This window comes from Pipistrellus kuhlii, unplaced genomic scaffold, assembly GCF_014108245.1.
Source record: "Pipistrellus kuhlii isolate mPipKuh1 unplaced genomic scaffold, mPipKuh1.p scaffold_m20_p_24, whole genome shotgun sequence".
Taxonomy (NCBI): domain Eukaryota; kingdom Metazoa; phylum Chordata; class Mammalia; order Chiroptera; family Vespertilionidae; genus Pipistrellus; species Pipistrellus kuhlii.
Genome location: NW_023425523.1, coordinates 4,992,892 through 5,017,948, shown reverse-complemented (window position 1 = coordinate 5,017,948; position 25,057 = coordinate 4,992,892). Strand labels below are relative to the sequence as shown.

The 25,057-nt window shown below is 42.3% G+C and overlaps 1 protein-coding gene and 1 long non-coding RNA gene across 3 annotated transcripts in view; one reads left to right on the top strand and one right to left on the bottom strand.

Annotated features, from left to right (window-relative positions):
- The window catches only part of LOC118727430, a 64,910-nt gene extending 44,197 nt beyond the window's left edge, over positions 1-20,713 (top strand). Inside the window, exon 3 of the long non-coding RNA XR_006742584.1 lies at positions 20,608-20,713. This is a non-coding gene — a long non-coding RNA (uncharacterized LOC118727430). The remainder of the gene's footprint in view (positions 1-20,607) is intronic.
- Positions 1-25,057, bottom strand: part of SORT1 (sortilin 1) — a 52,981-nt gene that overhangs the window by 23,315 nt on the left and 4,609 nt on the right. For both annotated transcript variants that reach the window (XM_036453214.2, XM_036453213.2), the window contains exons 2-5: positions 11,269-11,328; positions 9,450-9,523; positions 2,887-2,989; positions 2,207-2,371 (exon numbers count right to left, since the gene is read on the bottom strand). In XM_036453214.2, the coding sequence (XP_036309107.1) occupies positions 2,207-2,371; positions 2,887-2,989; positions 9,450-9,523; positions 11,269-11,328 (402 nt within the window). The remainder of the gene's footprint in view (positions 1-2,206; positions 2,372-2,886; positions 2,990-9,449; positions 9,524-11,268; positions 11,329-25,057) is intronic.

Sequence of the window (25,057 nt, the reverse complement as noted above, 5' to 3'; positions counted from 1 at the left end):
TAAGAGAAGAGTGTGTCTGAGAAAAGAGCAGAGAGAAGTCTATTTAACTGAGTCTGAGGTGCCTATGGGACATCCAGCTAGAGGTTCCCAGGGGGGCAGCAAGCAGGAATCAGAGACCCCACGAGGACGCATCACAGTGGCAGTTAAATGGTGGGAGATTACTGAGTGGAATGGGCAGTAGTGATTTAAGATTGGTTGAAAGGAGTTGAAGAGAAAGACCAAGAAGGAATGGTCAGAACATAAGAAAGAACTAAAGGGAGTGATATCACTGAAGCCAAGCAAGCAGAGTTCCCAAAAGGAGGGACTGTAAGATGTGCAGAGACAGTAGGATGAAGACTGACCATGTGGATTCAGTGGAGGGGGACAGACATGTCCTGTACAGCTGGGATTAAATGGTCGAGGCAGAATTTCCTTTCAGTGCTCCCCACCCACCATTCTTGTTTCTTTTCATTCTCTTCCTCTGATATTGCTCAGCATTTCTAATTTACCTAATTGTACTTAGAAACAGGAAGGAGTCTGGTATCACCTCTTTGTACTTGAGTATAAATTGGCACATCTTCTCTACCCCAACTATCTGTACTTCCTCAAGTGGAAGAAATTTTAGATATAAAAGCAAGTTGTGCCAAACTCTTGCCGAGGACAGCCTGTTTTAACAACCTTAAGATAACATGGGCCAAAACTGGGTTGGCTCAGTGGATAGAGCATCGGTCTGTGGACTGAAGGGTCCCAGGTTCGATTCCAGAAAAGGGCATGTACATTGGTTGCAGGCACATTCCTGGTATGGGGTGTGCAGGAGGCAGCTGGTCGATGTTTCTCTCTCATCGATGTTTCTGGCTCTTTATCCTTCTCCCTTCCTCTCTGTAAAAATCAATAAAATATATTTTCTAAAAAAAAAGATAACTTGGTAATGGCAATGGGATGGTCAAGGGGAGATGGATGGTTCTGTCCATTCCTAATAGGTCTCTTTGCTCGCTGAAGGGCTTTCAGTTTAAGCTGGTGGGAGGACTTTTCAGGAATTGTTTCTTGAAGATCTGAAGCATACCCAGCAGGCTAGTTTCCTTCCTCTGGCCTCCTTGGGCTAAGCTTAACTCTGGCCTTCCTTGAGCCCTCCAGCCTTACCTCTGCTCAAATCTGCCCAGAGCCAGAGCTGTCTTCCAGTGCCCTTCACTTTCCCTTTGCCACCCCTTTGCTCAGCCACATCTGACAATCCTGTTTCTGTCCCCAGAATTGTCATCATAGCAATGGTTCTCAAATTTTAGTGGGCAGGCTCAGCTGGGGAGCTTGTAAAAACCTCGCCACCAAAAGTCAATGATGTACTGTATGGGGATGGGGCCTAGGATCTGCATTTAAACCAGCTTTCCGGGGTTTCTGATGTTTTTGGTCAGTGGACCACACTCTAAGAAATAAGGAGAGAGAGCCATATAAATATGCAGTGTAATTGTCTAGCAACTCAGCCACTTTGGGCCCTTAATATCCACAATAAAGGACACTGGTCCCTGGGAAGGAAAGCTGCAGGAGCGCCTCGGGGTTTCAGGAGAAAGGGCGTGTCACTGGCTTCTGGGAAGAGCACAGGACTGTGGTGAGGTGCAGGGATTTATTAAGAGTCTGGATACTAATACATGAGTGCTGAAGACAGAAATCATCATGCTGGATATACTATGCAGCGAACAAAAAAGAAAAATTAGAAATATGTGGTTTGGCCATAGGAAAGAAACAATAATATCAGGACTGTGACAATCTATACGTGTCCCTTGCAGAACAAGAATGGTTACATTAAACTGTGTTCTAGTTCAGTTTTCCAACAGTACACATCTATTTACTTTTATAAACTGTACTAAAGGTAATGGGAGAAGATCTGGCTGCGGGTGGTGGGCACACAGTGCAATATAAGGCCTTGTAACAAACGCACACCTGAACCCTATATGATTATGTTGATCACTATCACCCCAATCAATGTAGTAAATATTTTAAAAACTGTAATGACAACTAAATATCATACTTATCTGGAATAGATAGTACAAGGTAATTGTGCCTTTTACCAAATAGGAAAAAACACAAAAATATATATACATTTCATGACATACAAACAAAGTCACCAGAAAGCAGGCCGATACTTCATAAAAGTATTAGCTACAGGGGCTTTTCAAGACTAGATGTTAGAGGATAAAAATGCAAAGGGCAAGACAAGTTCTTCAAGGAGACTTACTTCAGTGCTGAGGGCTAAAAGATAATTGGAATTCTGAGGGCTATACATCATCTGAGTCAGAGGATGAAATGGGAGATTGGTCTGAACAAAGTTCTTTGCAAAATCTGATGATCTGAAGATTCTTCCTCCAGGACTTCCTCCAGACACCTCTGCTGTTAAAATCACCTGGTTAGGAAGAAGGCAATTCAGATTCAGGGTGTGACACTGTGAAAGCTCAGGAGACAGACCTATACCATTTCCACAAGACATCAGCTAAGGAAATTTCAGTTCCAAAAGTGAGAATTATAAAGACAGATTAGTTGGTGCACCCCACTCCTCAAGTGTTCGTCTTATCAAATAATATTATCCTGAATTGAGCTAGTGCATCATGTCTATGGATGCGAGCCGGTCAGTTTGAGATCAGCCAGTTTGCCAAAGACTAAAATACGAGTGTGTCTTATGAGTGCACACTGTAATGCTAACCAGCTGCCACCTAGGAGTTTGGGTGCATCGTGGACAGAGGCCAAAAAGGAACCAATCCAGTTCTTTTGTGATCAGTATTAAATTGGGTTTTAATTTTAAAGCACAGGAATAGCAAACTAAATACATTGCTGTGTCTCTCTGGATCATTCCAATATTAAAACCCAAGTGCCCAAGTGTGGCATCAAGCACAGCTCTACACATGCACGAATGAGTCTCACCTTTCCAGAGTTCTCAGGACCAATAGCCATGCCAAATTCAGTCCGAATGAAGGTGTTATTGATGAGATTTGTAATATCCTTAAAGTTCTTTCCATAGTCCTCACTGAGAGGAAGAGAAAAAAGACGCATTTAGGGTGCAGTGGTCATGGACAATTGGGTTCCTACCCAGCTCCCATCCCCCTTCCCTGACTTCACTGAGGCACTCCCCCTCCCCTGACGAGCTTCATGCCTCAGGGAAGCTGATGCCATCCCTCACTCCAGTGTAGACTGCCATCCCTCACTCCACTGTGAATTGGCGAATGGCCCAGACTGAGGCAGTGAGACAAAGCGGGAGGGGGGACTTGGGCTCTTTTAGGAAACAAATTTCCTTAGCCAGTGGCTCTCAACAAAGATGTTTTTGCACAAAAACCCTCCAAGCAACCATTTGGTAGTGTCTGGAGGCATTTTTTATTATCACAAATGCCAGCGGCATCTCATGGGATGAGGCCAGGGATGCTGCTAAACACCCTGCAATGCACAGGACAGTTCCACAATGACACAGAATGATCTGGCCCCAAATGTCCATAGTGCTCAGACCGAGTCCCCAAAGTTGTTGTGTGTTAATGCAAAGCAAAAGGTTGCCATAGGGTCCTGACACCATGGGCACAACTTGAACATAAAGCCAACATAAGTGGAGCAGCAGCACCTACTGGACTGTGCTGACCCTGAAGCCTGTCCTTCCTCTGCATTTAGTTATGAGTCATTAATTCCCTGACTAAGCTAGGAGATCTGGGATCTCTGCTAAGTGTAGCCAACGGTCTCCTAACTGATCTATTAATGCAGAGTCCTCATGATAAAGCTAAATTGAGTATCAGGAGCCTTCAAGTTTCTCCCAGAGGACACCATCCCTGGGCACAAGTGTCTACTGCATACAGCACACGAAACGCAGGTAGGGGAGCAAACCGACTTAACGCCAGTTCTCGGGTTGTTAGAGATTTTCCCAGAAGTTCATTTCAACAATATCTCTGAGAGGTATTCGAGTCCATGTTGAGATTTTGAAAAATACAAGCATAAAAATCACTAGTGTCTAACTGTGGCAGGATTAATACTATGTGACATTCTCTTAAAAAGCAATAGAGAAAAAAGTGGTAGAATGCAAAATCTTAATATTCATCATATTTGAATGTCCCTCAGTGAAGACCACTGTGTATTGCAAGTTAGCTGCCAAAGATAAATTTGATGTGCAGTGGTCTTCATTGTAGAAGATGACTTAAAAGATGGTACAATCTGGTAGCAGCCGCCACAAATAATCACAGAAGCAGAGAACATGAAAAATGTGAGGGACTGAAAGGAACATCTTGTCCAACTCCCTCATTTCACAGACGAGGAGGTTCAGGGGAGACAATTTATCAAAAGCCAACCAGTTAATTAAGGGCAAAATTGAAGCTATAATCTAATTCTCTTAACTCTCAGCTCCAAACTAGAGACAACTTGCAATCATGTGTGAGGAATGTTCCCTTGCAGACTGCAGTCTTCCTCTGTTTTGCCAGGGCTGGTGGCCTGGCAGCACAGATCACTCAGAGGAAACTGGAGACACAGAGGGAATTCTCTCGGAGCGTTTGTTCAGGTCCCTGACCGTATGCTAAAGCAAACTACGTGTGACGTGACATTGTCTGAGTAACTTCCTATCTCTTAGCAAGCACACAGAAAATTCTAGATAAATAAAAGAGGGACAAGGCACCACTTATCCATTGATTCCTCCATCTCCTCCCCACCTTCTTTTGGCTTTGAAATACAAGAGGAGTTCCTATCTTCCTGACAGAAGGCCAAGAGATGTATAAACAATTCCTGCTCTGCAGTGCAAATGTCAGCAGCAGCTCAGACAACCTTCAAAGGAGCTAGCAACAGCTTGATTATCGCCAGCTTAACAATTCTCCCCTCCTGCCCCATATCCCCCAAGGAACCTCCACAAACCTGTTGGCAAGTCTGTTGGCTTTTTAAGAACTTGGCACAACAAGCACATCCCTCCCTTCAGAGAAAGAAAGCAACGTGAACAAAAGCAAAGAGTCATCCGCTTCGGTACTGTAGCCAGTTAAGCAAACGGAGCACAAGGGATCAATCTGCTGGCATGGAGTGAGGTTCTGGTGAGGCCGCCTGGCTGGGCTCAGGGATAAACAGGGCTGGGCAAAAGTAGGTCTACAGTTGAGTGTGGGAAACACCTAGTTAATTCTTGTATTGTTATTTATTAATTACTGTATTTTTTTCATTTGAACAACTGTAAATCTAATTTTGCCCACTCCTATATTTTAACATTTATAGGTGTTTTTCTATCAGCATACAACATATATCATGAAGAGGAAATCAATAAAAAACCTTAAAAAATAATTCTACTTTTCAAATTCCAGATGATAATTAACAGAGCAATGAGCAGAAGTCAGATGAAAAGTTAATAAAACCCTAGGAAACCATCTGCTTTAGAAACTAGTCTTTTTAATAATAGTTCTATATTTTAACCCTAATCTCTGCTCTTTCTGGTTACCAAAATAAAGGATCACTTTTGCATATATCTGTGGTATAAACATGAATAAGAATATGCACCTGTCTATAACTCAAGAAAATCGTGGCAGAATATAAATATTTTTGGAATAGAACCTAATACCCCCAAAGGACAAGAAAAACCTAGAAACCATTAAAATAAATGAAAAAATAATCATCACATGGACTTTTGGTAAGTTGCAATCAACATTCTTAATGAGATGAAGCACTGGAAATGGGGTTTTACCAGAAGACTCACATGTTGACACTCAACCCAAACACCCAGAGCCTAGAATTACACCCTTGTTTCTGCACTTTTCATATATAAGAACTTATGACATCAAGCATTTGACCTGCAGACATTTAATGAGAAGTCACAGTAAGAGAGTCCTACAATATCTCAGAGAATCTTACATGTTACTTTTCTCAACAATCAAACCAACCCAGATAACCCTATTTGGTCAGCTTTCAAGCCTAACCATTTCTCCATTCTTTTAGTTCATTTTTGCCATGATTAAGTTGCTATAAATTACAATATAAAAACAACAAGTATGACAAAAAAAACTCTAAAGAAATTATAATTTTGTAGTTTTCACTAATTGGGAAAGTGTATATAGTTGCTTCTCTTATTCTCAGATTCTGTATTTGTGAATATGCCTCTTCACTAAAATTTCTTTGTAACCCACATCAATATTTGTGGCCCTCCCACAGTGATTTGCAGGGTCACCAGTGCACACGTTCCCAGCTGAGGTCCAACAAGGGGATGAGCTGCTGTCTCATTCCAGCTCTTAGACTGTAAATGAGGTCTTCACCATGGTCTATTTAGTACCTCACATTTTGTATTTTTGTGTTTTTAGTGGGTGATTTTGCTGTTTAAAATGGCCCCCAAGCACAGTGTTGAAGTGCTGTCCAGATTCCCTGAACACAAGAAGGCTTTGATGTCCTTTCGGAGAAAATATGCTATTAGATAAGCTTCTTTCAGACATGAATTGGTTGTGAGCTCGATGTTAATGAATCAGCAATGTATACTAGGCTGGCTGGTATGGCTCAGCAATGAGCACTGACCCAGAACCAAGAGGTCACCGGTGGAATTCCCTGTCAAGGCACATGCCCGGGTTGTGGGCTCGATCCCCAGTAGGGGGTGTGCAGGAGGCAACCAATCAATGATTCTCTCTCATCATTGATGTTTCTATCTCCTTCTCCCTTCCTCTATGAAATCAATAAAGAAATATATTTCAAAACAAAACAAAACAACAGCAACAAAAAAACAAAGTGATGTGCTATTCAATTGATGACAGTTAATGTTGTGATCAGAGGTTTATAAGAACCTACCCCAGAATTTCCCTCTAGGAACAATGGTTCAGGATTCACTATGGGGACTATGGAGAGCATAACTATTTGTGAAGAGTGAGAACTGACTGCATTGAGATTTCCAGCTGAAAGATCAGGTAGGGAGAATTAGCTTATTAAAATGTGCCAAAGGACATAGAACTAAAACTAGCGACAGACAAAACTGGCAGATTTTCAATCCATAGGTAAACTGAATTCCCAATTATAGTGCAGTCTTTCTTTTCACCCCAGCTGTCTAAAGCAGTGAAAACTGAACCAGCACATCACTGAAAAAGCTGTCCTACAAGATGCCCTGAAGGAGCTGGTTACTATACTTTCCTTCAATATCGGTTGTATACCTTTAAGGTATCCTTTTTTAAAAAAATTCTCAGTAACCTGAAAAACTTAAATACACTATGGAATAAACTTCAATGTGAAATCTTTTAGAGATCCTCTTAATAATTTCCAAATTTGAACAACTCTCAATAGGAAAGAAAAATCACAAATAAAATGGCCCAGTAGTTGTAGTAATTAGGTATAGGATTCTGGTGTCGAATAGTGTGTACATGTGCTTCACCAACTTGATCTCACAGTGAAGTTACACTCAAGGGGCCATAGAACAAAAAGGTACAAAACATCTATTGCCGTAAACCAAATTATCACCCTAACTAGGTGGCCTATTTCCTTTTTAGATTAGTATCTGCAAAGTGAGAGGCAAATGCACTTTACAATCTATTAATATTCTTTAACAGAGAATCAAATTTATACCATTCAAACGTAAGTCCTTTAAATTGAAGACATTAACATACTATTCATTTTAATCTAATCATAAATGCCTAGGAACTTCAGTTATTATTTCCCAAATCTTTCAATAATTCTTTTTCACACCCTAAAGGTCAAGGTCTATGAACTTGGCAAGAGTAACAGAAGACAGCTTCCTGCTATTCTCTGGAGCTTCCATGCAGCACAGCTCAGAGCAGGTGGCATGTGACCAGCTGCCTTTATTTGAATCTCAAATAAACCTTTGACCATATGCGATTTAGTGGAGGGAGACAGTCCAATAAATAGTCTAATCATTAAAGCTGTGAGAAGCCAGAGTTTTCAGAGTGGATTCAGCAGGCTTTTCCTTTATTTCTCACTTGGGCAACCTCAGCATAGACATTGTGATCAAACTGCTCCCTGCCTTTCCTGTGTCTGAAGGAACATGTGCCTCTTGGCTGGTGTGTTCAATGAAATGAGTCACATCAGGCAGGCCAGGCCAGATGGAGACTGGCATGTTTACAGTTTCCACTAACCTCTGGAAGACTTTTCCCTTCACACCAGGAGGAAAGAATTCATATTCAAAACGACCTCGGCAGAAACAAACAACCAAACTGCTCGTGCCCTGCAGAAAAAGCACCTCCCCGTGAATACATACTCTGCCAGACACACAGAGAACTGCTCCCCGGTCCAGTGTGTGCTAGGGGTTTCTCACAGGCCAGACAGATTTAGGATGAAAAGGGCTGAGTCAGATGGTATTTAAACCATTTGGGTTTTGTTTGGGGCAGTCCTAAAGTAAACACAATATTGAAAAGCAAAAGGATGGAAAAAAGTCATGAAAATACATTGTGCTCCCTATGGGTCTGACTGGGAACCTGTCAAGGCCCAGTGCTGGTCACCCATTTAAACAGCAACGTAGAGAATTCAGAAGACAAGCATTGAAATGACTAAAGCAACGACTCAGGAGATAGTTCAACCTGGGGAAGTGTAGGAGCTTAATATTATAAATAGCCTTCAAAACATCTAGGGGTTGCCCTGGCCGGTTTAGCTCAGTGTTTAGAGCACATGTGTCAAACACAAGGCCCGCGGGCCAAATCCGTCCCGCCAGGCCTTGCAATGTGGCCCACACCGCGCTGTCATCACTGCACTCCGCTGCGTTTCCATCACAATGACAGTTTATGACTGTTCAGTAAACCATTCGGCCCGCGATTTAGGCTGGATTTTAGATTTTGGCCCCTTCTCTGATTGAGTTCGACACCCCTAGTTTAGAGTTTTAGCTCTCACGTGCCTCTCTCACATTGATGTTTTTCTCTCTCTTTCCCTCTTTCCTTGCTCTCTTCTACTCTCTCTCTCTAAAGACTAATGGAAATCCTCAGGTAATGATTAAAAAACATCAATAAGAAAAGGGGTTTTCATTTGCTACTAAAAAATGAAATGGAAATTAGCATCCTCTGGCACATATATGTGTCATAATTATCACAGCAGCAGATCTAGAAACAATCTAGATAAATCAGGGCTCAGAGGGTTAGATAAATATATTTACTTGGAAGGTACAAAGTGTTACATAAATATATTTACTTGGAAAGTATAGTGAGGATTGTTACTCCAGGGATATAAATACCATTTTGTGCTTATAAGTAGAAAGATTGCTGAACTCCATGCTACTTTCCCAAAAATAAATATCCATTTAAATTAATAAAACACACACCCCTATACACTCTCCATCTGCCTTTACTGCTTTCCCATTCAGTCAGGTCAACCTAATCTTCTTGGAACTAGATCGCTTTTCATACTTCTTCAGGTTAAGTAAATATTACATGTGCTGAATGTGACAGTTTGTTGAAAATTTAAAATGGCTGAAAGATCTTTTAAATCAACTGTTAGACTCCATCATGCCTAGAAAAGTGGGGAACTTACATTCACCATGTATTCAGTCAGTGCCCCAACCATATGCATCTCACCTTCGATATAGCTTGGACTGTCCAAAAGTCATAATTACCAGTGGTACATGGAAGGTAGTCAAGACTAGAATGATCTGGAGAGAAACAAAAGCACACAGTTAAAAAGGAAGATAGCCCAATCACATGCTTACCTGTGATGTGATTAAACCAACATCTGAAAGCCCTGCTTTGCAGTAGCCTATACTGTAGTCAGAAAACCAAGAGGTTACTAAGGCTTGCAGTGATTCAAGGTCTCAACTCTTGGTTGAGATGGTCTCATCACCTACAGTGAGACAGAGCTAATCAACTACCCATTACAATAAAGGAAGGATTTAACTACTTTGTATCCATCTATATAATAAAAGTCCAGCGTACTTTACAGTGGAACAACCAGAACAAATGGTCACTATGACACGCACTGACCACCAGGGGGCAGATGCTCAATGTGTGCTCCCACAGGGGGATCAGTGACAGGGGGCCCGTGGCTCAGCCAGAAGCTGGGCTCATGGTTGGCAAGCGCAGTGGAGATGGCAGGAGCCTCTCCCGCCTCCATGGTAGTGTAAGGATGTATGACTGACAGCTTAGGCCCAAGCCATCAGTTGGACATCCCCAAGGGCTCCCAGCCTGCGCCCTTTCACAGTCTGGACTAAGGACCACCCCCCCCCCCCCCCCCCCCCCCCCCCCCCCCCCCATGCACAAATTTTGTGCAACAGGCCTCTAGTATTATTATAACATATTCTCAGGCAAGAATCAGTTCTCTTTCTATGTACAGGAAGCAAGAGCACTATGGGTGCTCAAAGGTCACTGTGTCACATATTTCCTTCCTTTTCTCCTCCCTGTTCTCAGTTCTCCATGAAATTAACTTCTTAAATATTTTTCTAGATAAAAATATGCATGAGGACAAATTCTGATAGATTAGTACAAGAGGGAGTCTCAAATAGCAATGTAACAAGAATCTTGCGATACCAACTATCTTAAATAAATGTATAAATCATGGAAATTAGAGCACAACTCAAATTTTAGAAGAAACTGAGACATGCTTAAAGGCATTCTACCTGAAATTTAAAAATTAATTAAAATAATAAATTTATAACTTGCTCTTCAGCTCCAATATTATATTTCTTTGGATTCCTGACATGGCCATCGTGTGCCTCAGTGCTGTGATGCATACATTCATGGAATACCAGAGGGTATGCTCTGAGGCCCTGCCCTTGTTCAGGCTGGATAATAACAGAGCAGCTAACACCACGCCCAGATTCAAGAGCTGGGGCCGAAGCATCCAGAGTGCACCCTCCTACTGGGAGACTGGCTACACATTGGAGAATAAGGAGCTGACTGACGCTCCTTCCACTCTCCCATCCTGGCAGCACCTCCTTTGTTGTAGGGAAAGGGACACAGATGGAACTAAACAGCTATGAGCCCACGGGGCCACAGTCCTTCACCACTAACTGTGGGAAAACACATTTTGGAGGAAAGATGCCAAGACGTGAGATGCACAGGCTTCAGTTTCCACACTGGTCTCTCCATGTGTATGAAGCTCGTTTCTCAGCATCCAGCACATGCTTCCCTCTTCCTGCTTCTTGTCATCTTGATGCCACGCAGCCACTAAGGACTGAAAAGGTGTCCATCTTCCCATTATGGAAGAGGGTGTTAACAGGATGTTTCCCGTTCTACAGCAACACCAAACCAACCACAGTTTCCTGAGAGTTTGTCCTGGAAACATGTATTTCTGTGTCTGAGGTTGGACAGTTTCAGAAAGTAACAACATTTAGTGCTTAACTCCCCACATCTGCATCTTCTTCTTGCTGAGCTGAATTCACAGTCTCAAAATATTACTTACCCCGGTGCTATCTCCAACCCAAGACAGGGATACTGTGCCACTGAGATCATCAAATACATGCTGTAAGGGGGGGAAAGAGAAATTCATTTACAAATGGCATCTTTCCTTCAGTCATTGACTCCCTTAAATAATTCAGAACACTATTACTTTCAAAGTAATTAAATTCATAAGTATAAGGGGACTTGGATTCCCAGAGCAAAATTTGCAGGACAGGATTTAACTACTTAAATTACAAATAACTTGGAGATTTTAATTCTTTCTCACACAAAGTAAGCCAAGCAGATGAGTTTTCTTCACTGCGCCAGATGGGGAGATGGAGTAATCTCATTGCTTCCAACAGAACTAAATATAAATATGTCAAAAGTATTCTTAGGTTGCTTTAAAACAAGGGATCACAGCCCACACTGACAGCTATAACTGTAACCAATCAGCATAACATATTTTTCTCAGCAGCCTTCGCAGTACAGGTGCATGGTTAATAACTAGATTCCTTTTGCTTCTAGGCTCTCACAAAATGACAAGGGTCAGAAGCGTGAGCAAATGCCCTTTTTTCACATTTAAAATAGTACTTGATAATGATAATAGTAGTAATAATAGTAGATATTAGTAGATAATGATAATAGTAGATAGTAGTAGATAATGTAATAATAGTAGATAATGATAGTAGTAAATAAAACAACAACAATAATAATAATAATACAACCTTAATAGAGTTGTGAGAGTGAGGAGACAAAAAAAAGGAAAGCTGGTGTAAGTGTATCCAAAATATGGTAAACATATTAAAATGCAGTTAGATATTTTTTGTTAATCCTCTCCCGAGGATATTTTTCTATTGGTTTTTAGAGAGAGTAGAAGGGGGGGAGAGAAAGAGGAAGAGAAAGAAAGGGAGAAACATCTATGTGAGAGAGATATATTAATTGGTTGCCTTCTGCTTATACCAGGGCCACGGACTGAACCTACAACCCAGATTCATGCCCTTGACTGAGAATTGAACTGGAGACCCTTTGGTGCTCAGCCAACACTCCAACCACTGAGCCACACCAGCCAGGGCTAACACACAGTATTAGTAATCATTGTAGGTGCTTTTGCATTTTAGGTTTCAAACTCTTTCTTTCTCTATCTATAAAATAATATATATCCATTACAGAAAATGTAGACAATAGGGAGGTATAATGAATATAAATCTTTTATAATCCTATCACACAGAGATATTCAAGGCAAACACTATATTTATAATTTTCTAGTTTCTATTGTTGTTGTTGTTGGCTAATAAATAATTCCAAAAAGACTACACTGGCACTTGGTAAATATGTCCAACCACACAGAAATATATACAGAAAAGGTGAAGATCCTTCCTCTTTGTCTGCCAAGTCCCCCACCACCACCACCAAATCCCCACTCCTCAGAGGGTTAACAGTTTAGTATGCATTTCTACTGCGCGGACAACTCCACTTTCCTCTTAGGAAGACATATATCTTAAGATTTTTAAAACCTTAAGCATGCTCTGCCTTTCTGAACATTAAGGAGCGGTTCCTTAGAAGCAGAGGGTATCACTGTGTACTCTTTGGTGTTCCCTGTGCCTGCCACGGTACTTTGCACACTCAATGAGCATTTGTTGAAAATGGTTCTACAGCCTTCCCAAACCACAAGCTCAGTCTCAAAATAGCACATGTCTGTAAATGGTGATGGCAGTCTCCGGGTCACTCAAGCTGCCAATCTCAACAGAGACGTCTGAAGAAACAGAACTCAAAACACTGTTTTGCTTATCTCCTAATTTTCTTTGGTGGTCTTCCTGAACGGGCCTCTGAATTCACCTCTGCTATTTCCCCTCCGGACTGTGAGTACATCTGAGGTCAGCAGAATCTCTTCTACGGTCTCTGCAAGTGGCACATTCAGTGCTGCACAGAGGGCTTGCTCAGTGAATGCTGGTTAACTCTCAAACGCTCAGGCAGAGCTGCTCACAGCCTCTGCAGGACAGAAAGGCTATTCATGCTCCCACACTAGCCAAGCATCTGCGGAAAAGCAGAACTGCTAGAGACATCTGGAACCAGCAGCGTAAAAACGGACACAGCACTGTGTCTTGCAAGATAGTCCGCACAGAGCAAGATGGCATGTTCTTTGGAGTGAGGATAGCGTCTGAAATCACATCAATGAGCTCCTTGAGGAGAAGTAGAAAGATCCAGAGCTACCACAAGCATGAGACAGACCCCACGGGCTGTCACCTAAACAGAGGCTCTCTCTCCAAGGAAGGCTCTGGTCACAGCAGCTGACCAGGAGAAAAGACAAATCCACCATTGGAGTCCTGTCGTCTTGCTCAGGCAACAACATGGCTTGTCTGGAGCCAATCAGAGCCTGAACCTCTCACCTTTATACTCCCCTCTCCTGCTGCCCAATCACAGAGGGGGAAGATTCTTAGTTGCCACTAGCAACCTGCAACTTCTCCTAAACAACTCAAAGGACAGTTGACCTAATTCATCATCCAAAGAGTACCGGAAAAGTAGGCCAGACTTATCTATAATAATAAAAGCATAACATGCAAAGCAACCAAAAGTCCAAACAGCAAAATGACCATCCAGATGACCTACCAGATGACCACACTATGACACCCACTGGCAAAAGGCCAGCCAAGGCAGGTGCAATGCAATTGGTCAGAGGCCAGGCCATCGCCCCATGACCACCCTGCAGAGGGAGGCCCAGGCTATCTGGTGGTGGCACTAAGGCAGGTGGGCGGAGCCTCCCTTTGCAGGGTGGAGGGATGGGGGATGATTGATGGCGGGGCTCCCAGACTGTGAGAAGGCACAAGCTGGGCTGAGGTACCCTCTCACCCACCCTCCCCACTTCAGTGCATACATTTCGTGCACCGGGCCTCTAGTTAGCTATAATTGTGGTCTTCTATTCTTAACCCTTTCTCCCTTCCCTTCCCAATAGCCAGTTACATTTCACTTTTGAAAATAAACTCATTAAAAAAGCTCATCCATCTACAGCAAATGCAGCTAATTTTTTATATTTCAGTCTTTAACATTCTTATGGTGAAAGTAAAAGAAAAAGAAATCAGATTTAACAACAGACCAAAACTCAGGTAGAGAGAAAAGGTCATGTGGACAGGAGACAAATCCAGCAGAATTGGGAGACCAAGAGCACAGATACAATTTTACCCCGTCCATGGGAGGGTCACAGGTGTCCAGGAAAGGGTGAACAGTCCTGGTCATGGTTAGGGCACAGAATTCACAAGTGTCAGCACAAGGCCATCAATTCTAATGGACATCATTTATCATATTTAACATACTATACATACTACATTGTGGTGGCATCATAGATATTTCAAAACATGTATTACTTTTAATTATAGCATAAGAACGTTGTTCGCTCCCTCACTAGACCTGAAAAAGAGCACCCAGTACAGGGGCTAAGCCTGTTCATTTTAGCAGGAATATATAAGGTAGCACATAAAAGGCATTCAATAAATATTAAATTCATTTTCTTTAAGAAAATGTGCAGCTCTGAAAAGGAGGAGGATGAAAAGATAAAGCCAGACCACTTAATTTCTCCACGACAGAAACGAGTCTAAATACGAAAAGTTCTATTCTAAGAAGACTTCTGCTTCTGGCCAAGAGAGACCAGCAGGGATCCGATTAAACTTCCCACCGGAAACAACTGAAAACACAAACTATATGAAATCACCGTTTTCAAGACACTGGACTTCGAGGCAACAAAATACAATAATCCCTGACAAAACAAGGGCTCCCTCTGCCCTAGGGGACTGTCTGGAGAGTGTCCAGGACACAGTGCTGGGAAGGGGAGAGCCCAGATGTTGAAGAAATGAGCTGGTGGTCTGGGGAGGACATGGAGGCTATCGCCACCATCACCTGTAGTTACCACCAACTCCTTACACACAGTCAGAAATTGGTGAAGATGCTCCGGACCCATCAAAGCATTTAGAGGCACTGGTTGGGAGTGGACTACATAGATGAGAAAGAAGAATAAAGGTCTGTCTGCACACCGAGGTGTAAGCAGGGATTGCAGAGGTTGGAGCATACAGAAGCAAGAGCAAGATGGCGGGTGGAAGGCAGTTGTGCAGGAAGCACAAACATATGTAAGGATTTTGAAAATTTTCAAAGAGTTACAAATAAACTATATTAATATTGCCAACTAGTAAAGTGTTGAGTATACAGTAGATGCTATTAAGTACTTGTTAAGTAAGAATTTCAAATCAGGATAAACAAAGTTAAGTTGGGAACCAAAGGGGGGGAAAATAGAAATAAAAATAGAGAAAAATGTGTGTGAGGAAAAAAGTACTTCTGTTAGAAATACCCAAGAAAGCTGAGATGAGGCCACAGGATCACTGACTCAAACAGGCATGGTTTCCAGTGGTCGATACAGTTGAACATAATCACCCAATAAGTTATGGCTCTATTGCTCTAATCAAGGCAAAGTAAGAGGAATAAAAGGAATATGAACAAAGGACAAAGCTTATGGCTCCAGAGAACTGAAAGGCAGATTAATCTCTCCAGGAAGAGAAAACTCCAAATCTCTAACACAATACAACCAATGAATATCCTATACTATTACAATCCAGAACATATAAAACATGCTAAAATACTGAACATATAAAAACATTCAGGAGTCAAGGCCAGCCCACAGAAGGCAGTGATGTCTGCCTCAAGCACTGTTGCAGAATGATGTAATGCTTTAGCTGTAATAGAGAAGGTGGGGAGGTTTGCAGCATGTTTTATTTCTGGGAACAATAGCTGAATTGCAAAAGGGACAGATTATTTAGCATAAAGAGAACATGATCTGACCACTACATATTGCTAAGAGTCAGCCAAATGTATATTTAGAAGGTCAAAATTAAAAAACCATACACACATGTAAATATGCTATTTGTGTGACTAACAAGCCTAAAGCCAGTACTCAGAGGGGACACATGGTAAACACATAATTTAGATTACTTAATCACATCCTAGGGAAGGAAGCTCAGAAACCAGGAAGTTGAAGACTAGCTATGTAACATGTCACCTGATCTATCAGGAAGCTTACGCACATCTAGAGAGATTGATTAATCCGCTAGCATTTACTGGCACAGGAAGTGACAGGCAAAGTCCAAGACTGGGTGAGGTTTCTTTTAGTGTATGACAACGACTTTCAACCCTTTTCATCTCATGGCACACATAAACTAAATTACTAAAATTCTGCAGCACGCCAAGAAAAATGTATATTTTTGCCAATCTGACAAAAAAGGGTGTAATTTAGATTCATTCACACCAAGTGGCTATTGCTGTGTTGGCTACTTTTTTTTTTTTAATTTGAAAAAGAGAACAGTGCCCCTGACTAAATAGTCAGGTATTGAATATTTTAAAAATTCTTTCTGCACCTCAGCACACCACTTGAAAATCACTAGTGTATGATAAAGCTAACAATGCAAGTTAGTGGTCAAACAGCTGGGAAAAACTAGCTATTTAGGAAAAATATATAAAGATAGATTTCTAATTCCCTTCTTATCCCCACTCCCAAAGAGATTCTACACAGAACAGAGATTTAAATGTAAAAAGTTAAGTAATAAAAATCCTCCTCCCTCCTGTCTACATTCTCTAGAAATCAATGGAAAAAATATCCTTGGGTGAGGATTTAAAAAAATAATAAAAATAAAATTATATAATTTTTTTTAAAGGATATATGAAAGGCTGCTATAAGAAGTACTCATTGATGTTCTAGCCTGTTTTGCTCAGTGGATAGAGTGTCGGCCTGTGGATTGAAGGGTCCCAGGTTCCATTTCCACCGGGACACATCCCGGGTTGTGGGCTCAATCCCCAGTAGGGGCATGCAGGAGGGAGCCAATCAGTGATTCTCATATTGATGTTTCTATCTCTCTCTCCCTCTTCCTTCCTTTCTGAAATCAATAAAGAAATATATATATATATATATATATATATATATATGTATATATATATTAAAAATAGAGGTACTCATTGACTTATTCTTCTGTTACATTGGCTAACAGATGTAACAGACAGTTACAGACTGGATCAGAGAGCCCCTACTCCCCCGAGCCACACTAACACCAGTGGTCTTGAACATCATTATTCGCTGACACACTGTTCCGTCTTTTTTTCATCACCTGTTGAACAGGGATTTCTAGTGTCCCCGATGACATGGACAGCCATTTACTACCCCCATTAGGGAAGCGCTGGGCAGCAGGGATTCACTGACGGACATTTATAACTAAACTGGTTTTCAGGAAGTCATTGTAATAGAAAGTAGGGGGACAACTTGTACTGCCGTCTCTGAAATAAGGCCACCTTGACAGCTACTGCAAGACTCATCCACAAGTTTACCGTCTATCATTCAAAGCCTAAAACACAACATCTTTCATGGAAATAACTCTGTCTTCATTATCTAATTAAACCTGAAGCCTCATTAAATTACTGTTACTATAGCTTGGAGAACTTAAAGTTGGTCCCGAGAGTCAGTGCGGCTTGGAAAAAAAACTAGGTAATGAGAAACTTCTGCCTAGCTTTAGTTACACACCTGATCAAAAGTAAAACACTGAAAGAACTGCCTCCGACACACCCGAGCCGGTCAGTGTCACATGGCAGGCCCCGTTAAAGACACATGGAGCAAGCAAAAGAAGCCTTCAGCAAAATGAAAAGACAACCCCTGAATGGGAGAACATATTCACCAGTGACACATCTGATGAGGGGTTAATGTCCAAAATAGATGAAGAACTTACATAATTCAACACCAAGGAGACAAGCGACCCAATTTAAAAACAGGCAAAGGAACTGAATAGACACCTCTCCAAAAATGATATACAGATGGTCATAGACATATGAAAAGATGCTCAACATCACTAATCATCAGAGAGATGCAAATTAAAACGACACTGAGATATCACCTCACACCTGCCAGGATGGCCACCAGTAATAAATCAACAGACAAGAAAGGGGAACCCTTGTGCACTGTTGGTGGGAATGCAGACTGATGCAGCAACTATGGAAAATAGTATGGAGTTACCTCCAAAAATTTAAAAATGGATCTACCTTTTGACCCAGTGATCCCACTTTTGGGAATATATCTGAAGAAACCCGAAACACTAATCAGACAACAGTATGGTGACAGCCGGGGGAAGGGGGTGGAGAAAGGTGGAAAAGGAAAAGGGATGGAGATGGAAACGAACTTTACCTTGGGCAGTGGGCGCACAACACAGATGCAGATTATGTTTCATTGAGTGACACACTTGAAACCTGCATGATTTTGTTAACTAACGTCACCCCAATAAACTAAAAAAAAAAAAGACACGTGCAGACGACCAACCATCTTGTCATCGGGAACAACCTCTCTGGCAAGTAAATAAGGGAGTGAATTCAATGATGATATCCCTCACACACACTCCTACTTTCAACAAATCCATGGCATAAGGCGGTACCTACCATGTGCCAGACCCTACTTGGGATGCTGAGAACACAGCAATCATCCACTTTCTGTGCTCGTGGAGCTTTCAACATGCTTCTTACAGAAGTCTAAAAACGAAGCCCAGACATGCTAGACATTTAATCTACAGAAGACAGCCTGTCCCATGAAAACAGAACTACAAAGGTGTGTTAAAGCCTACTGCAGTGCCTAACTGACTGAAGAACCAGGCACACATCGTTTTCTCTCCTGGGAATCCATTTCCTCTGCTAAAAACTGAGTGATGCTCCTTCACTCACTGGAAAAATCAAATGAAAAACAAAGATAAGGCATTGGTGATTCCCCTTCCTTCCTCCTCCCCAAGAATGGGAATTTAAGATGTAGGCTTCTCAGCCCTACCGGGGAGCACAGGGTGGACAGGCACAGTGATGTCCGAGGGAGGCCTGGGCAGGACCTGGGTGATGTCTGATTAGAGTACCGCTCTGCTAAGTGTGCCACCGGCACTGCTAGGATCATAAAAATGAGCCAAAAACCAGACCACAAATGTTCAGTTCTCAGGGAGACTATTCTTAGAAAAGAAAAGGCTAAACAGAAACTCTTATTCAAGCTTTCAGACTTGCCTGCAAGGTAGGATGATACAGAGGTGGGCACTGGGCTAGCAGGGAACTTGAATTTTATTTCCAGCCGTGCCTAAAGCCTGGTGAACTTGAGCAGCTCCACCTTACTCCACCACCAAGGCGAGGGGAGGCTGGAATGACAACATTTCTGGTCCCTAGAAGCTTTGAAAGTCTATGACTGACTCATCATTAATTTAACCTCTCTGTTTACTTTTCCACTGCTCTGTCTTCATAAAAATAAAAATAAAAATCGGCTCCCTGCTGGACAACACTCTAGTGTTAAGAGCAGAGGTGACAGCCACCTCCATCATCGACAAACTCCACAACCTGGCTGCTCACTGAGAGGAAGCGGAGGAGACCTCTGGTGCCGCAATCCGTACAATAAAAATCCATGCATTTGACCTCTAAGAGAAACTTGCAGGCCAGCACTCTAAATCAATTTGCTAAGCTTGTTAGAATTGCCTAAAATTAGTCATCTGTTTTCCTAGCTTACATTAGAAGCAGCAAATCAAATCTGGGGACGGGGCAGCAGCTACAGGAACCAGATATCGCAATGGGACTATCATTTCTGCAGGGGAATTTTTTTTTCAACAAGAAGACAATGCACTAGACTTATAAGTCTGGGCTGCCCGGAATGGGAGGATATGATCCCGCATATCTCATCCTGAGGGCATTAGTGCCATATTAATGTGAATCGCAGTGTAGCATAATGTCATCTCAATGATCCAGGCTCATTCAGTTGACTAAGAAGACAGTGAAGTGTTTTAGAAAAATTTCCACTGGAACAACAACAAAACCTTTGGCACTTAAAAGGGTAGGCTTAGTTTCTGAAAAATTCACTTTCATAGGATAATTCATTTCAAATCATGGCCAATAAACGAGCTGAACTGCAAAACTGTTAACATGTAATTATTACCTCTTACTCCCATTTCAGAGAAAAGGAGGTGATGAGGGAAGGGATGTGCCCCAATCACCAGCTACCTGAACCATAAAGGTTCACTACTTACCCACTGGGTTGAGGACTAACCCCTCACTCTCTCCACCACCAGGCTGGCTGGCTGCCAAACCTCTGGGCACACACCAAGCACTCGCTAGCCTCAGGCCTCCGGACATGCTGTTCTCTCTGCTTGGGATACTCCTACTGGCAAAATGTCTACTTATGTTTAAGTATCATTTAAAATAATTTCTCAGCAAGTTCTTCCTAACATCCCAGATTGAAAAGACCTCCCTCAATTATTCTCCTGTAGCTACATTATTCCTTCTTGGTACTTGCGTTGATAATTACATATCTGCATAATGTCTGTTCTCCCTACAGGGATCTTGTCTGCTGTGTTCAACGTCAGTTCCTGGGACCAGCAGCCAGTACGATGCCTAACACGTGGTAGGTACTCAATAATTCATTGTTGAATTGAAGACTAACAATAGTAGTCTTGAACTTTTACTGGGCACTTATGATATATAAGACACCACTGCTACTTTGCAGATGAAGAAGCAGGCTCAGAGAGGGTAAGTAATTTGCCCAAAGTCACACAGCTGGTCAGTCGCAGAGCAACAATTCAGACTCAGGTCTGTCTGACTCCAGGCTGCACACTTGATAACTACTCTTTTCCAATCACTGTGTGCGATAAAGGTGATGAAGGACTCCTAGAGCACGCAGAGCCCCTAACTTAAAGGAGTTTATAAGCTGGGGGTGGGGTGGGGGGGTGGCGGGAGAGACACTGAATAGATGACAGCGAATACAGGACAGAATACTACATAGGTAAGTGCTGGATTACGTGGTATAGTTAAATGCCGTAGGAGAGAAGAGAAAAACAAGCCAGCCAGAGGAGGAACACCCTCTGAACAAAGATGGAGAAGCAACACAAGCACCTAGAGAGCAAAGGGGCTGGTGAGAAGGTCACTGTACCTGGGACAGGATTACCACTGGCCAGGAAGGGGTGAAATGTTTAGGAGATAAGCATGGAAAAGTGATTAGGCTAACATTCTGGTCTTCTATGCTTCCAAAGATCCTGAGAAGTAGCTACCACATCTCATTACTATTTCTTAAAACTTCACAGAGGCCAGTAGAACGCAAAGCCAGCTTGCGGCTGCTCAGGTCAGGAACGAGGGTGAAATCAGCAAAGTGCCGTTTCAGAGCAGTCCGTGTAATATATTTTTTAATATGGTTTATTTAATATTTTTATAAATATATAACTACCATAACCAGATGCCCAGGCACTGCTGACAAGGGAATTAGTATTTCCTCCTCCATCTCCTGCAGCTTCAGGAAACTCACTTTGTGTAGATGATCTCTCCCCTTCTCCGGGCCCCCTTTTTCTTAACCCCTAAGTCCAAAGACATAAGTAGTATATGTTCCTTAATCCAGATTTGGTTCCTATAACACCCATAACAATTCTCCAGAAATATAGCTAAGGAAAAAAATGTAAGCACATCATGCAGATATTTGAGTGTCTCACTGATAATGCATCAGCTTAATGGTGATAACCACTGTAAGATATCCTCGACAACTAAGTGCACACTGAGTCCCACACTATCTCATTTAATCTTCACAATGACTCATTTGGTAGATGAACAATGTAAGGTTCCCTGCCGTTAATCTGTCCATGGCCACTGCGGACATGTGAATGCGGGTCCAATCTGAGACCATGTTCCCTCCTAACCACGGCCTCCCAGAACTCCCATCATGTGAACAAGTTAAAATGTTGATGTAAAGATTTTAAAAAAGAACACATCCGCTTCTGACATTTCTGCCAATCTTGGCTCACTCTCATTCTTGCCACCCCTGCCCAAGCCTGTCATCCGATCCTGCCAAGTGATAAAGCCAAATACATTTTTGCCTCATCTGTGCCCTTTAATGCACACGTTCCTCCGGAGTTGGTATTTCGCAGGATCATTTGCCTGACAGTTGGGCCCCATGGACACAGTAACGATCAACAGGCTTATTAAGAAATGACATAAATAACATGTATATGGTTTTCAAAACATTTCCTCTTCCAAGTCTCATGATCGTACATCATTTTATATGATGGGAACGTGAGGCATGGAAAAGCTAATTGAGCTCTGTTGAGGGTACTATGACCTTGGACGAGCAGAGGAGAATTCACAAGGGTATGCCTTACACAGGTCTGTAACTTTGCTTATCTCTAAGGCAAACACACTGATTTAAAACACCGCTATTAGGTAGGAGAGGGTAAGGGGAGTATGAATGGAGCTGGAAGGAAACCTGACTTGGGGTGGTGAGCATACAGTACAATACACAGATCATCTATTTTAGAATTGTACCCCTGAAACCTATCATTTTGTTAACCAATGTCACCACAGTAAATTCCATTAAAAAATCAACTTCTTATATAAAAACAAAAAACCCCTCTATGAACCACTCCCACATGGAGGCACACCATCTTGGGACATGTGCTCTACCCCCAGCCCTTGGCCCATAAGCAAGTTTTTTAACCTCATCCGTTAGAGACCTGACCAGCTAACCAGCCTAGGAATCCATGATTCCAACTTTAAGCACATTCTCAGCAAGAGTTCAAGCGTATCCTTGCTCACAAATATGCAGAAAGCAGAAGTCTGTTCAGGGGCTTCCCATCCTGTAGCTCTGGTTTCTCTCGCCGTGGCTCACACTCTCCGCACTGGAAGTGGAGAAGGCGCCGCCCTGCCCTCCATCCCGCTCTCCTCTCCCAGGACCTCAGCAATGGCCACCTCTGGGAAGATCACTCCTTTTGGCTCCCCATCTCCACCTCTGGCTGCTTCAGCTCCAGCCTCACGTCTAGCACTATCTGTTATAACACTTTCCCCAGTGAGTCTGAATGCCAAGCTCCCCACATGTACCCCCTCTTCCCACCCACCCCCCAAAAGAGTTGTCTTTTTTTTTTAACCTCTCTCTATGTTTTCTTAGAAACCTTAATCATACTCATCACCCTTCTCTCCCACAGAAAACTTCCCTTGACCTTGCCTGAGCGTGCCTGGGCTCCCTATCCCCATGCCATGACAGCTCTCCCTGGGAACTCTCCACACCTCCATCCCCGCTTCACCCCCGAGCCTTCCTAGACAGCACACTGACTGGGTCATGCCTTCTCCGCAAATTCTTCCCAACTCCCAGCAAGCATCCAGTGAACACCGAAATCCTTCCAGGGCACCGGTGCGGATATCTTTGTTTATTTAACTTTGCTTGTGCACAGCCTGGACTCCACCCAACGTCGTTCCGTAGGTGTTTCAATGAACAACATCTGCTTTAAATGAATGAAAAGACTTTACAATTAACAAAACATTTTGACAAAACTCTTTTGTTCCTCCAAATAATCCTAAAGCTGCTTCTCGTAAATACAGTTGAACATATTAAAAATAACCACTATGAAGGTGAGAGGAGTTAAGTGACTGTCCATGATCACAGAGCTGTGAAGCAGCAGAGCCAGGACTCAATGTGTTTACTGAGCATCTCCTTTGAGCCGTTTTGTAAACAGCGTGTCTGTGATTTGAGTCCCTTGGACAAACAGCAGGTACCAGATAAACATTTGATTTGCACTATCTTGTCTGGAAAGTACTGAAGTTAATTAAAAATGTCTTCCCGTTCAATTTCTGTTGGCCCTTCAGGGTGATCTTACTGTTGAACCAGACTTGCCAGCTGGCTCAAGTACAGTATTAGCACTTCGTTTTTTTAGAACATACAGGAAGAAAAGAACAAAGCTCTCAACAAAAGCAAATATAAGAGAGATAGTACTCACAAAACCCTAGAAGGAAAAGAACATTCATTTTCTCCTGATGAAAGTAAAACAAGCCAGTGACTCATGTAAGTTCTAACCACACAGGGCTGATTCTACTAATGGTAAGATGATCATCTACTTTCAAACACACAAGCAGCCAGAACTCCTCCCCTCCAGCCCCCCAGTAAAGAAAACAAAACAAAAAACAACAGTCCCAGTTTGAGCAAAGTACTTGCAGGAAAGAAAAGAACAATTTTACTGCTGTATATCTACTGGGTTTGTTTTTGGACTACCCAAGCTAGTGGCGTTGATTAGATTAGATTTTTCAGCTGACAAGAAACGATAAAATATTACTCGCCCTCTCCCCCCCCCAAAAAAAAAGTCAGATGTCTTTCATAATTATATGAGAAAAAAATACTCCTGCTATCTTTAAGAACACTAGTATTTCCCTGAAGCAAGCTCTGGAGGTGGTAACAAATTACCACCAGATGTGAAATCCAGGCTATGGTCAAGTTCAACTGGGAAGCAGAACAGCCCCAATTTGCTTCTAAATTTGGATTCAACCAATAAACATTTGTGATCACAACCTCTGGCCTCCTCTTCTTCCTTATGAATCATAGAATTATTTTAAGCATTAAAAAATCTAGCCCAAAATTTCTCATGTTGTAGACGAAGAATTGAAGGCCAGATACTGAAATGCAAAACAGAAAATTTCATTCACAGAAAAACTTATCAGCAAAACTCCACAGGCTCTGAAACGAAGATGTTGTTTTTTTACTGTGGTTTCCTGAGGTTAGGGTTGAAGGTAGAGAGGGGGAAAATAGCCTCAATCCTTAAACAAAACAGAACAAAACAAAACAAAACACCCCCACGTGTCCAGGATTCACTAACAACCTCCATAGGTTTGAAGGGTCTGTCATGAAGTCATTCAACCCAGCTGGCTCAAAGCCACACATCACTGCCCCCACTCTGACTGGGGTCAGCATCACGGCAGTAAAAACCTCGCCTAGAACTGACTCAAACTGAGCAGCTTGTTCCTTAAGCCCCATTAGTCCCCAA